Below are 14,495 nucleotides of genomic sequence, written 5' to 3'. Positions count from 1 at the left end.
TGTTCATTACTGCTGAGTCCTTATTTTAAATTGAACTTCATTCTTGGATTGAGCTATGTATAATTGTTTGAATTTTTATTACTTGTAATGGATTGCTAAACTCAATGAATAGAATGCTGTCTGAATCCATTACTTTTGTTCATTGTGCTGTTTTGGTGCTATGGTTTAGGCCATTACTTTTGTTTAATGTTCAGAAAAAGAATGCTGCTTGTTGCTGGTTGGCTTGGTTTGAATTGCTTATTGATGTTTTGTTGCTGTTTGTTAGCTTAGTTGCTCAATTCATATGGATCCATATTTGGTTTTTGTGTTTAATTGTAATGCATTCATATGGAATTTGGATTGATTGATTGAAATTGGAAAATAGGCCAATTTACTGTTGAAATGCTGCAGGATTTTTTCTAACCTTGTTTCATTAATAGACATTTTGTTAATTGGTGCAACAAGATTCTAATTGACGGATTTCTGTGTAAATAGAATCATATTTGCCAAAAGGTTTTGGAAAATTCCTCAAGAACTTGTTTACAAGTTTTGGTCATGCTTATAACATTCTTTGCTTGTTTATATGATAATTTACTTCTATGCATTGAATAGTTCAAGTGAATTTTCAAATTGACCATAAACTTGGTTTTCATTTAAATTTGAGCCTCATTTGCTTGCTCTCACAAGGTTGATGATTTCTTTTACCTATGTGGCTAATTTGGTTCATTTTCTCTATGCCCAAATTACCTTTAGTCACATAGTGCATAAAATTTTCAACTCTTATCTCAACCTTGTGACCTTCAAACCTCATTGAAATTTGGTGTTCGAATGTTCTTTGGCTTACTTGTTTCTTTATATTTCTAACTTAGTCAACACCAAATTATTTTAATTCATGGCAATTACTTGTGATTGATATTTACTTGATTATGTGCTATACACATACATGTGCATCACTTGTTTTGGCATTTTGAATTGTTGAGAAGTGAATACAAGCTTGCTTGTCTTGAAATTTTTGAAACTTTTTGGAATTAAGGAACTTGTGACTATGCACCTAACTTTTGATTTTTCTTCCATTTCTTTTACTAACTTTTCCCTTCTTTTTACATAACATTTAACTTTTGTTTTCTTTTTCAACTAACTTTTCTTTTCCTTCACCTAACTTTAACATTTATTTTCTCTTTCAATTAACCATTTTCCTTTTTACTAACATAACTTTTAACTTTTAACTTTTAACTTTCTTTTTATTTTTCAACTAACATTAACCTTTAACTTTTAACTATTTTCTTTCTCTTTGTGCATAGTAACAATGCTCCTTCCTTCTTTTATTCTTTGAGAACAAGCAAGTTAGCTTTCCCCATGTCCTGAATTTGATTGGAAGTTGTTTGTGTTTGATTTAATTCGATTCTCATATATGCTTCCATTCAAATTTTTATTATTTTTCACTTCATATGCTGTTTTGTGACTTAGCTCTTTCCTTTTTAGCACCACCATCACTCTTGCAGCCACTTTTGTATGGTGACACAGTGGCAACTCCTTCCACTCCGCATGATCATGAGCACCGAGGACAGTGCTACATTTTAAGTGTGGGGAGGTTGTCCAACTTCAACAGCGCATTTTGGGTGACAATCTTCATTTCTGAACACTTTTAGTGTAGTTTCTTTTTATGTTTTTTTTTTTGGTACTTTGTATATATTTTATCCTTTTGAGAAACTTTTTACTTAGTTTATTGCACTTTCTTAGCTTTTTGCACTTTTTAACTTTGCTTGTACATAACTTAGTATTATATAGTAGTTATGCATATTTTGATATTTTGCTCTTAATTTTGGCTTGTTCATATGTTTTTTTGGTTTTTCGTCTTGATTGTGATTTGGGATAATGTGATGATTGCACCTAGTTTGATTTTCTATACACTTGCTATTTTGGTTTGTTTGAAATTGGGAATTAAACTTAGGATTTTTGGCTTTTTCCATCCAATCACACTATATACATATATAGACTAAATGCTAGTCAATTAATGAAATTTCCAAGAAGCTTACCTTTTGTTTATAGGGCATTAAAATTCAAATTGAATTGAGTTGAAATTTTTTTTTTTAAACTTGCATGATTCATACATTGTGGAATATGGTTTTTGAGTTGAAGAACACACAACTTGTGAGTTTTTGAGCCTTATTGTGTGGTTACATTATTGGACCACTTATTTCATTCTTGTGTGTTGCTCTTCTTTATGATTACAATCTTTGGTTTGTTTAATTCTATATATCCATTGTTTAATGTATATTTATGCAATTATATGATTGAGGCCATCATTTCTTTATAGCTATTTTACCCAAATAGCCTACCATTTCATTCACCTTTGTTTGCCACTTTGAGCCTTTTTAACCTTTTTTTGTTTTTTATTTTGCCACATCATTAACCTTAAGTGAAAAATAATGAAATGTCCTTTATTTGAATCTTTGAGTAGCTTAAGGTAGTGAGAGTGTGTGATGTTTAAGTGTGGGGAAGATTTGGGAATATTGGTAGATAAAAATGTGTTTTATTCTTTGTTGAAAAATATTGGGAATTTGGGTACATGCTCATGTAATATTATCGAACCCATATGCATTGATGAGTTGGTGTATATATTATGTTAAAAAAAAAGAAAAAGAAATAATAAAAAGGGGACAAAATTACCCCAATGAGAAATTCAATAAGAATCAATGCATATGTGATGAATTGAATTTAATGCATGAGTGTGTGTATGTATATAAAAGTGAGATTATGGGTAGCTAAGCTTGTTATTAGAATTTTATAGGTTGTGTATGTGTTAGGTGAGAATTTAGTTTAATCAAAGATTCAAATGCAAGCTCACTTAGCCATATATATATATATCCTTACCTTTACCCTTATCCCCATTACAACCTTGAAAAGACCTCATGATTTTTGCATATGTACATTAAATACTTGTTGATTGGTTAGATGAAGAACAAACTTTAGAAAGCATGATTAGAGGAGAATTGAGTGGATTGACCCTAAACACTTGAGTGACTAGAGTGCATACAGATATCCGGTGAGGGTTCAATCACTCAATTCTATATTTCCACCTATGATCATTGCTTATCTTGCAAGTTTGGTTAAATTATTTTATATGACTCAATTTAATTGTGAATAGAATTTGGTTATAATTGCTTAGCCCTTGATTGTGTATAGATGCTTTCTTGGAAATTGATTTAATTAGACTAATTAAATACATATATATAGTTAGATAGTATAGTTACATACATATAGGTAGATTGCATATAGTTAGTTACATTGAATAATTATTGATTCTCCTTCTTGTCTTCCTTTGGTATAGCATGAGGACTGATGAATAGACTTTTGATGGTTTAGAATTTCACAATTGAACTCTCGTCGAAGTATAGTTTCTAAACCAACAATAGCCCTTTCATACAAAAATTTGTTTGTCACAAGTACAAACCCCTAAAATTTATAAACTGAAGTATTTAAACCTCGGGTCATTCTCCCTAGAAATTGCAATAAAGTGTTCTTTCTATTGGTTATGAATTGTATGTTTTTGGGGTTTTTGATAAGAGACATGAAAGATAAATGACAAGGAAGTAAACTAATAGCTAAAAAGGTCTTGGCAAGGTTTGGTGGTCAAGGATCTCTATCCTAATCACTAACCACAACATGAGAATTGGCAAGGATCAATCCCACTAAGTTAACCCCTAACTAATAGTAGAGGAAAGTCAAGTGAGATATATCAATCCAAGTCCATAAGTCCTAGTTCTCCTCCAAATCAATTAGTGAGATCTAGAGTTAGTGGCTCCCAATCGTCAATCACTTGGACATTAGCAACTCAAGAGTTCCTAAGTTACCTTTCCAAGCTAAGAGCACAAAATTCTACTCTAAAATCCAACCAAGCATTTTATCAAACACTTGGAAGGCATAAAAGGAAAGCATAGTAAAATTGCATAGAAAGTAAATCTACACTACTCAATTGCAAGGAATTAAACAACAACAAATCAAATGAACAATAAAGGAACATGAATCATAAATTGCATTAAAGGAAAATGGAAGAACAAAAATGCATCAACATAAAAATAAAGGATTAAAAGCAAAACTAGAGAGAAAAAAGGTAGAAGGAGAAGAATTACAAAGAGAAAAGTAAATCTAAGCATGAAATTAACCTAGATCTAAGAATTCCTAATATAGATCAAAAACCTACTCCTAATCCTAGAGAGAAGTGAGAGTTTCTCTCTCTAAAACTAACTTTCCCTCCAAAACTAAACTAATGATCAAAGGTATGTAAAGTATGTTAATTCCCCTTCAATCCTTGGCTTAAATGGCATCAGAAATGAGTTGGATTGGGCCCACAAGGCTTTAGAATTTGCTGGCCACGAATTTGCATTTAATGAATCACATGCAAATCGGCGCGTACGAGTACCGTGCGCATGCGCGCATCTATCCGCGATGCAACTATGAAAAATCTTATATCATTTCGAAACCCCAGATGTTAGCTTTCCAACACAACTGAAACCGCATCATTTGGACCTCTGTAGCTCAAGTTATGGTTAATTAAGTGCGAAGATGTCGGCTTGATAGCTTTTGCAATTCCTTCATTTCTTCATGAGTTCTCCATTTTTTCATGGTTTTTCTTCATTCCCTTGTTCCAATATTTTCCTCCTAAATCTTAAATCACTTAACAAACATATTAAGGCATCTAATAGAATCATGGTGAATTAAGATTAAACAATTAAGGACCTAAAAAGTATGTTTTCACTCTTAAGCACAATTAAAGGAGAATTTACAAAACCATGCTATTTCATTGAATAAATGTGGGAAAAGATGATAAAACCCTCTAAATTCAACACAAGATAAACCCTAGAAATGGGGTTTATCAAGGACATGCTATTGTTTAAGTGTGGGGATGTGATGAATCCACATTTCATGGTATTTATTTGCTTTAATTAGGTGCATTTCATTGACTTTTCTTGCATTTATCCATTGAAATAGCATAGTTTCATGATGTATTCCTAATTTGTGCTTGAAAGTGAAAACATGCTCTTTAGGCCTTTTTATTGCTAAATTTTATTAACTTTGATCCCATTTGGTGCCTTGATGTATTTGTCAAGTGATTTCAGGTTTTCAAGGCAAGTTTGGGTTGAAGAAGTGAAGAAAGAGCATTCAAAAGGGGAGAAATCATGAAGAAAATGGAGTTTGGAAACTGCTGCAAAGATGCGTACGCACAGTGATGCATGCATACGCACAACGGTGACTTCGTGCAAGGATGCGTACGCACCAAATGTCGTGCTTACGCACAATAGGAATTTTGCGCAACTGTGCGTACGCACGCGTGCATGCACGTGAGGTCATTAATTGCAAGTCGCTGGGGTCAATTTCTAGGCCTCTAAAGCCTAATCCAACTCATTTCTGAAGCTATTTCAAGCCAAATTGAAGAAGGATGAAGGGGGGAGCACTTAGGTTTAGGTTTTTACATGTTTTAGTTAGTTTTCTAGAGAGAGAAGCTCCCCCCTCTCTCTAGAATTAGGGTTCTTTAGTTTAATTTCTTATAATTTCTACTTTTAATTCTTGTTTCTATTTACTTTTCCTTGTCATTTATTGTTATTGATTCTTGTTCTTTTTCATTTCTCTTGTTATTTCCTTTATTTTGTCAATTTATGTTTTATGACACTCTTGTTACATTTTACTTTCAATTAATGCAAATTTATGTTTCTATGTCATTTATTGCTTTCTTTAGTTGTTATTGTTATTTTCTTGTTTTGGTAGCTTTATAATTTATTTTAATGCATTTTAATATTATTTTATTCTCATGCACACCAAGTGTTTGATAAAATGCTTGGCTTAGTTTTTACTTAGTTTTTTCTCTACTCTTGACTTGAAATTGATGACTTTGGTGATCCTTGAGTCATTGATGTCTATTCTTGTTTGATATATTAGAGTAGTTAGTTAATTTGGTCTCCCTTGACTCTATGTGACCCCTTAGTGTTGACATAGGACTTAGGGATTGAAATCAACTATGCCTATTTGACTTATATTCGATGTAAGGTTGACTAAGTAGGATTAACTCTTCATAATCATCATATGTTTGTGGTCAATGGCTAGGATAGGTAGCCTTAGTCCTCGATTACTTGCCAAGAGGTTTCTTGCTTTTGAAGTTTTATTGCTTTGACTTTTACTTGCTTTCATTTACTTTCTTGCATGTTCATTTAATTCCTTGCTATTTACATCTCTTGCTATCTTGCTTTCATTCCCAATCCCCCATGCTCTCTCTCATAGCCATTAATTGTACATTTCATTGTAATTTCTAGGGAGAACGACCCGAGGTTGAATTACTCTTGATCTCGGTTACTTTAATTTGAATTAACATTTGATCTTGAGAATTCATTGTTGGTTTGGACTATGCTACCAACGAATTGATTCTAGTTTTAATTGATTCCGAACCATACAAAAATTCTCTTATCAGTGATGTATTGAGACAAATGATAATTGAGATTATTGGACATGATGAGAATGACAGTGATCACTGAGATTGGATATGTTTTCTGATGTATTTGATTGGTAAGTCACTATGCACCTAGTAAGGACGGTGGTTAATCCTGCTTGTCGAGGTTGCGGTTCTAGCATAAGGACGGTGGTTAATCCAGTTTACGTTCAAATGTGAGGTATAAGGCAGAGTATCCCGCTCGCATCCTTTTGAGTCACAAGAGTGTACCGGGCACTATATCCCCGGGGTACCAATTATTCGTGACCGAAAGGCAACATCCCAAGAGGATTTGTCGAGTTGGCAGTTAAACCGACAAGTGATATCACGGCCAATAGGAGAGGCATTCCTCATATGCATTCTTATGTGTTTGTATGCTTTGCTTACTTGCATTGTGCCAACTTGTATAACATGTTTAATTGCTAATTGAATTATCTATTGTATATATATATTACTTTTGTTTTACTTGCTTGCACTACTTGTGTTTTCTGTTGGGATTGAGGAGACTCAGTAGGCGGTGGCGATGGGATCGTGACGTGGCGGAAATTGGCGAGTTAAGAATTGTTATAAGATATGCGTTGCAAGTATAGTCCTCAACCAACCAAAAATCCGCTTATCAATTTAAAAAGGGTGTCACATAAATTAAAATTAAAATACTGGGAGTATGAATCCCAGGTCGTCTCCCAACGAGTTGCAGGAAAGTGTGCTATTTTATTAATCAGATGGTTTTCAAAAAAAATTTGAGTTGAATGACAGGAAATTAAATCAGAGAATTAATGTAATTTAAATAAAATCCTTGACTAGGAGTAGATTTGTTGGAAGCCCTATTCTTATTGCAGTACTTTCAAGATTAATTGATAATTGGGGGTTGTTCTGTTTAGTTATCCCTTACTAGGTAAGGAAAAGTCAAACAAGTTGGAATGCTGTTTCTATTCATAAGTCCCAATCCGCTTTCTTGGAAGGACTGGCGTTAGTGACTAGAGAGCAATCCAATAATAAACCCAATTACAATTTCTCCTTTGAGCATTCCAACTCAAGGGTTCCTTTCAATCAACTCCCCATCAAGTTAGGGAACTACTCACTCATTGTGAATGTGGAATTCATAACATAGGAAAGGGAATTAAAGAAAGACACAAAGGAATTAATTAAAAATAAAAATAACTCTTGTATTAATAAATTCTAAAATAATCCAATAGTAAGATTGAAGTAAATTATAGGACATGGAAGAGTAAAGCCAAGTAAAGAAAACGAACTAGAATGACGAAGTCTTGATGAGGTAATAACTCTTCTCAAAATCCCAATGCAAAAAGCAATAGAAAATAAGATTCCTAAGAACTATGAATGTGTAGAGAGAAAAAAACCTAGAGGAGAGGAAAACTAGATCTAAAAAAACTAAAACTATACGGAATGAATGTTGTTGTTGGTTTTTGCATGTTCTCTGGCTCTAGTCTGCTTTTCTGGGCCGAAATCTAGGTCAAAATAGGGCCCGAAATCGTCCCCAGCGATTCTGCAGATTATGCAGATCACGCACGTCACACGATCACGTCATTCATGCGGACGCGTCATTCGGTGTTTTGCTTCTCCACGTGGATGCGTCGTCCATGCCTCCGCGTCACTTATGCTATTCCAATCCGCGCGGTCGCGTGAGCCATGCGGCCGCGTCACTTCTCGCTGGTCATCTCCTTAATTTCTTGTGTTCCTTCCATTTTTGCAAGCTTCCTTTCCAATCTCCAACTCATTCGTGCCCTATAAAGCCTGAAACACTTAACACACAGATCATGGCATCGAATGGAATAAAGAAGAATTAAAATACATAATTAAAAGTCTCTAGGAAGCAAGTTTTCAATCATGTAATAATTTTAGGAAGGAAATATAAATGCATGCTAATTATAAGAATAAGTGGGTAAAGATCATGATAAAACCACTCAATTAAACACATTATAAACTATAAAATAGTGGTTTATCAGATCGCATGGAGGATAGGTTGACGAAGGCTATGGGGCAACAATGATCTGTTAGTTTAAAAATCCCTTAAGTGAGATGATGGCTCTCTTTTGCATTTTGTTCATTTTAATGTAGTTATTTTTCTCATTTTTGTACTTTGAGAGACAGGATGTATCTGTTTTAACTTTCAAAACTCCGTTGTTTTCTGTTATAACTAGTCGGCCTAAACTCTGCGGGCTTTGACTAGTTCCCCTTTTGTTGTTGTACACACACACACACACACACACACACACACACACACACATATATATATATATATATGTACATATATATATATATATATATGTACATATATATATATATATATGTACATATATATATATATATATATATATATATACATATATATATATATATGTGTGTATGTAAGTACCTTGTTTATCTTGTATCTTTGATCTCTTTTCATACCTTTGTGCTTAAGTTATCGTGTGTGAACACTTTGCGCTTTTGGACCTCTGTTTTCTGTGTCTTTGAGCTTTTATTCCTTCGTCGGGCTTCTAGTGTATTATATTTATATACTATTGTATGAGCCTTAGAACTGTCGTGGCATTTTGTCGCCCTTTGCTTTACGACTAGAGGTAAAGCTTAAGGTGATAGGGTGTTACAACATACGCACACAGCATTCTCCCAACTAAGTCATTTACGCTCACGCGCTACGTTATCGTCATTGTCGTAGTCTTCTATATCGGTTTGAGGTTCTAGGATTGCCTTTGGCTTTTCGAAACCTTATATCTTATCTATTGGGCATTGTTACCATACTGAGAACCTCCAATTCTCATACCATATGTTGTTATTTTTCAGATGCAGGTCGCAACCCACCTCGGTGAGTTTGTGGATGGTGACAGAGCAGATGATGGCTCTCTTTTGCATTTTGTTCATTTTAATGTAGTTATTTTTCTCATTTTTGTACTTTGAGGGACAGGATGTATCTGTTTTAACTTTCAAAACTCCGTTGTTTTCTGTTATAACTAGCCGGCCGAAACTCTGCGGGCTTTGACTAGTTCCCCTTTTGTTGTTGTACACACACACACACACACACACACACACACACACACACACACATATATATATATATATATATATAAGTACCTTGTTTATCTTGTATCTTTAATCTCTTTTCATACCTTTGTGCTTTAGTTATCGTGTGTGAACACTTTGCGCTTTTGGACCTCTGTTTTCTGCGTCTTTGAGCTTTTATTCCTTCGTCGGGCTTCTAGTGTATTATATTTCTTGATTATATACTATTGTACGAGCCTTAGAACTGTCGTGGCATTTTATCGCCCTTTGCTTTACGACTAGAGGTAAAGCTTAAGGTGATAGGGTGTTACAACATACGCACACAGCATTCTCCCAACCAAGTCATTTACGCTCACGCGCTACGTTATCGTCATTGTCGTAGTCTTCTTCTTCTTTACATTCCTCCTCTTCCTCCTCCTTTTTCTCCTCTTGCTCCTTCTTCTTATTGTCATTCTTTTGTTATTGCTATTATTGTTGTTATTGTAGTAGAAGGTGAGGAGAAAGATTTTTGAATTGTGCAGAACAACAAGTCCAAATACATCTTAATTCACTCAGAAATGAACCGAAATTATATAATGATTGCGACACAATTAACTCTGAAATGAACCAAAATTACATAATGGATTGCGACCCAATTAACTCAGAAATGAACTGAAATTACATAATAATTGTGACATAATTAACTCAGAAATGAACCAAAATTTAGCATAATTATTGTGATACGTAAGCTCAGTTCGAAAACAAGCACATAAACAAGATTGAATGATGAACAAAAACACATCCAAAATCAATTTTGGATCAGACAATGTCATTAAATGCACTTTAATTCACTCATAAATGAACTGAAATTATATAATGATTGCGACATAATTAAGTCAGAAATGAACCAAAATTACGTAATGGATTACGATACAATTACCTTAGAAATGAACAGAAATTACATAATAATTGCGACATAATTAACTTAGAAATGAACCAAAATTACATAATGATTGCGACACATAAACTCAGTTCAAAAATAAACACATAAACAAGACTGAATCCTGCAAAAAACACATCCAAAATCAATTTGGATCAGACAACAACATCAACATGGCAAAATTCAATATTAACAATAACGACGATAATGATAATGACGATATGTATAAGAAGAAGACGACAATGACGATAATGACGATGATCATGATAATGATGATAACGATGGAGGAGAAGGGTGAAAAGGAAGGAGGAGAAGAAATTCTAATTAAAAAATAAGAAGAAAGAGGAGGAGGAAGAGATGGCAGTATTGGTAACGACGGTAACGAAAGTGAAAAATAATAAAAAAAGCAGGAGAAGAAGAAGACGTAGTATCAGGGGTGATGAAGAAGAAGAAGAAAAACGCATTCGTAAATTTGAAAAAAGAAGAAGAAGAAGAAGCACGAGCAGAGAAGAAAGCAAAAAAAGAAGTGCATGACTCTGAATCATTGGGATAAACTTGGATGTTAAAATTGCTTGAATATACGTAATAATTTATAATGATATAGAATAGGATACTCCACTTTTATTTTGAATGAATTCACAAAATTTAAGCCTATATTAAAACTTTTCAACCTAATTAAATGAAAATCAGGTTAAATTTTTAATTTTACAGAATTAAAGAGAATGTGAGTCGGTGTACCATTTTTTTTCTCTATCAGGTTTCAGGAGAACCAGGACGATGACAATATGTATAATGAGTTTTAGTCATAACCAGTGCGACAATACTCGATAATTTTTCGAATTACGGCAAAAGCTTTGGTAGCGCAAATGACAGTTGGTGTGGGTGTTGCTCAGCACGAGCGTTGGTGAAGAATGAGTAGTTCGGGCGACGCAGAAGCAGAAACAGAATACTTCAGCAAGGACTTCAAATGGGAAGAAGTAAGAGCTGATGTGGAATCTAACCCTTCGTTCCGCTACCACCTCCTTCCTTTTCAACCCTCCAAATCACAAGCAGAATCAGACGTGCGAGCATGGAAGTGATTCCATGTTCGTCATTCCTCGGGAAAGTCCTTCAAGGTTCCCCTTTCTTTCTTTATTTTTTTTATTTTTGGTCACTTTTCGTTAACTGAACTCATAACTGCATTCCTAGGAGCGACGCTATCTGCTGAAGGAGTTCCCGGAACTTGTGTCATCTGCTCCACACACTAAGCTTTTGGAAGTAGGTTGTGGCAATGGAAGCACTGCTCTTCCAATACTACGGTTCTCTTTCCTTTTTTTCTTTTTTCTTAAAAATAGAATTATTTTACGCTAAGCCGTAATAACAATTGATTATTGAGAATTTTATAATGCATTTATAAATTATTAATCACATAGTTGTGGCATTAAATCTAGATGGATGGAAATGGAATTGGCTTTCACGTGCCTCAATTTCATGCATTTTTGTCGAGATATTCAATTCTCTGTGTTTTGATTTAAATTGGAAGACTAATGTATTTATTATTAGGACTTAGGAGTATAAAAACATCGCACTTTCTAATCTGTTTCTCAACTTTATGATCATGTGAAGGGAAGAGACAGTGAGTTAGTTTGAATTAATTTATGAATTTTTGAATTTGCTGATTGAAATTGAATGTAAACCTTTAAGTGGTTTATGGCTTTGTGCTATTGGATTATTGCACACTGCTTGGTGTTGTCGTTCTTATGAGAGTTTGCCTGTGTAGGACCAACAAAGATATCATTGTTTATGCATGCGACTGTAGTGATGAGACTCTTGAAAGGGCCAAGGAGATTTTAGGTGCTGCCATGATTGTGGCTTTTAGTCACCGGTTTCGTACATTCTGTTGTGATGTTTCCACTGATGGATTCCCAAACTGGTTGGTATGCAACCCATGCCGAGATAGAGTTTTGCAAAAACCATCAATGTGCTTGTTAGGTTTGATGCTTTACCTTATTGCGGCTAATTATAGTATTTTATGTGTTTCCAGCATCATATAATATCCATTCTTTCTGCTTCTCTCTAGATGTCAAACATGATAATGGAATGCACTCTACCAATCCATTTAAATTAGAAGGATGCGAATGTTGTATTGGGGGAGTAGATTTTGTAACATTGGTATGAACTTTTCTCCTGTAAAATTTTAAATAGCGTGCATGCATTGATTTGAATGTCTCTAGATGTTTATGATTGTTTTACCTCAGTGGCTCAGTGATGCTTAGTTTTTCTAGGCCAGCTTTCTGAATTCATCCACATATGCATAAATGTTATCTCTAACTCTACAAATTAATTATTGAAATATGAGTGTGTTTATGTTTAAATCAATGGCCTCGAATTGTATAAGTTTCTTCTTTTTCATAAAATTTGATGTAATGCTAGATATTCACCCTATCAGCAATACCATTGGAAAGGATGCCAAGGTTCATCAAGGAATGCTTTATTGTGTTAAATCCTGGAGACATGGTTTTATTTAGGGACTACGGTACTAAACAAACAAATCAATTTATTCATGTTTCTGTTTCTTTTAGGAGATAAATCTATAGTTCTGTGGTATTTCTGTAAATCTTTTTGGCATTTAGTTCTTTTGAACCCCATATGTTGCCAATGACTAACAACTAAGAAATCAGGCCTCTATGATATGACCATGCTTCGATTTGAGGAAGATAAGAGAGTTGGATTTAGGGAATACATGCGATTGGATGGAACACGATCATATTTCTTTTGTTTGGATACTGTACGAGATCTATTTGTGAGTTCAGGCTTCACCGAGGTAAACATACCTTTAATTTTGTTTTGTTCTTTCCTTTCTGTCCAATATAAAACAAGAACTTTTGGTATTAAATATATCAGATCTATCTTTCAACTTCCCTATAGTTTTTTCGTGTCTCAAGTTTCTGAGGTGTTTCTGACATGATGTGTTCTGCTGACTTTCGCTAAATTTGATAGTCTATGAACTCTGTTGCAGCTTGAGCTTGATTATTGCTGTGTAAAATCTGTAAACCGCCAGAAAGGCAAGTGCATGCGAAGGATTTGGGTTCACGGGAAGTTTCAGAAGCCTGTACTGAATTAGGTATCAGCAATCTCTCTTTGGGCATACCATGTTAATTTAGAAGAAAATTTCACTTATTCGAATATATCATTGATCGGTTCCAGCTATCCTAAAGATTAAAGGGGAGACAGATGAATCATAAAGCCAGTGAAGAGCTCTTGAATTTCGGCACCATGAGAATGACATGGTTATCTGTTTTTGGAAAAGCAAATGTAGAAGATCTCTTTGGCTATAGTGACATGTCCAGTCTATCCTTTTTTTTGGAGTGAATATGAATCCAATGTATCTTGTGGTTTTTAAGAGAATCATCATGTTAACTTAACAGAAAAAAAAAGAATTATCTCGTTAATCTGCAGATGACAGTAAGATTCCTGCAAAATGTGTTAACGTGAAAGCAATAGCTGTTTTTACTTTCTAGTGTTAATGTGTCGCAGGAGAATTTAAGCAGAGGTGTGGTGAATTACAATTTTCAGGTCGGGTTGGGCCATACTGAATTGGTCCCCACGAGGCCCAAAATTATATGGTTCTTTAAGAAGTACATTGGGTGGTCCAAAAATCAAAGTGCATCATGCACCAATTTTTTTTTTTTGGTCATTCATCATGCACCATTTATTCGTTGCCAACTTGCCATTACTGGCTGTATTCCCCCTGTGTGTTTGTATTGCATTGCAATCTATGTTGAATAATTGATGAGCAAAAAGTGAAGTTCACGGATATTACTAGTAAGTGTACTGGATTGTTTAAGTAATACTACGGTGAGTGGATATTGTTCCTACGAGGATTAGCGAATTAAGCGCGCAAATATCGAATTAAACTACTAATTAGATCAATAAAATCTGAAGTTGTTGAGTGCTAAAATCTTGAAGACTTGCTGTAAAAGTAAAAGCTTGACGAAATTTGAAACTAGGGTTTTGAATTGCATGATGCAGCACATGTGATTGTTGGAGGAAAATATATATGATGTAGAAGTAAAAGCTTTTGGGGATGCTTAAGCCTTTAGAAGAATTAAACTT

General features: G+C 34.3%; 2 protein-coding genes across 2 annotated transcripts; both read left to right on the top strand.

Annotated features, from left to right (window-relative positions):
• Positions 1-11,311: 11,311 nt before the first annotated feature.
• On the top strand, positions 11,312-12,655 carry LOC140173085 (uncharacterized). Its single transcript, XM_072228452.1, has 4 exons — positions 11,312-11,461; positions 11,589-11,698; positions 12,160-12,316; positions 12,638-12,655. Exons 1-4 carry the CDS (start codon positions 11,312-11,314, stop codon positions 12,653-12,655), a joined length of 435 nt encoding a protein of 144 aa, XP_072084553.1.
• On the top strand, positions 12,458-13,730 carry LOC112778528 (uncharacterized). The gene is made up of 4 exons (XM_072227467.1): positions 12,458-12,551; positions 12,813-13,203; positions 13,399-13,503; positions 13,587-13,730. The coding sequence occupies exons 2-3, from the start codon at positions 13,072-13,074 to the stop codon at positions 13,501-13,503; spliced, it is 237 nt and encodes a 78-aa protein (XP_072083568.1). The 5' UTR covers positions 12,458-12,551; positions 12,813-13,071; the 3' UTR covers positions 13,587-13,730.
• Positions 13,731-14,495: the final 765 nt, after the last annotated feature.

The sequence above is a fragment of the Arachis hypogaea genome, chromosome 19, assembly GCF_003086295.3.
Source record: "Arachis hypogaea cultivar Tifrunner chromosome 19, arahy.Tifrunner.gnm2.J5K5, whole genome shotgun sequence".
Taxonomy (NCBI): Eukaryota; Viridiplantae; Streptophyta; class Magnoliopsida; order Fabales; family Fabaceae; genus Arachis; species Arachis hypogaea.
Note: the sequence above shows the minus strand (reverse complement) of the source record. Positions and strands in the feature narration are given on the sequence as shown.

Coding starts and splice junctions, on each gene's coding strand:
- LOC140173085 (XM_072228452.1), top strand. CDS start 11,312: ATGAGTAGTTCGGGCGACGCAGAAGCAGAAACAGAATACTTCAGCAAG. Junction 11,462..11,588: donor AATCACAAGCAGAATCAGAC/GTGCGAGCATGG, acceptor CTGCATTCCTAG/GAGCGACGCTATCTGCTGAA. Junction 11,699..12,159: donor ACTGCTCTTCCAATACTACG/GTTCTCTTTCCT, acceptor TTGCCTGTGTAG/GACCAACAAAGATATCATTG.
- LOC112778528 (XM_072227467.1), top strand. CDS start 13,072: ATGACCATGCTTCGATTTGAGGAAGATAAGAGAGTTGGATTTAGGGAA. Junction 13,204..13,398: donor TGAGTTCAGGCTTCACCGAG/GTAAACATACCT, acceptor ACTCTGTTGCAG/CTTGAGCTTGATTATTGCTG.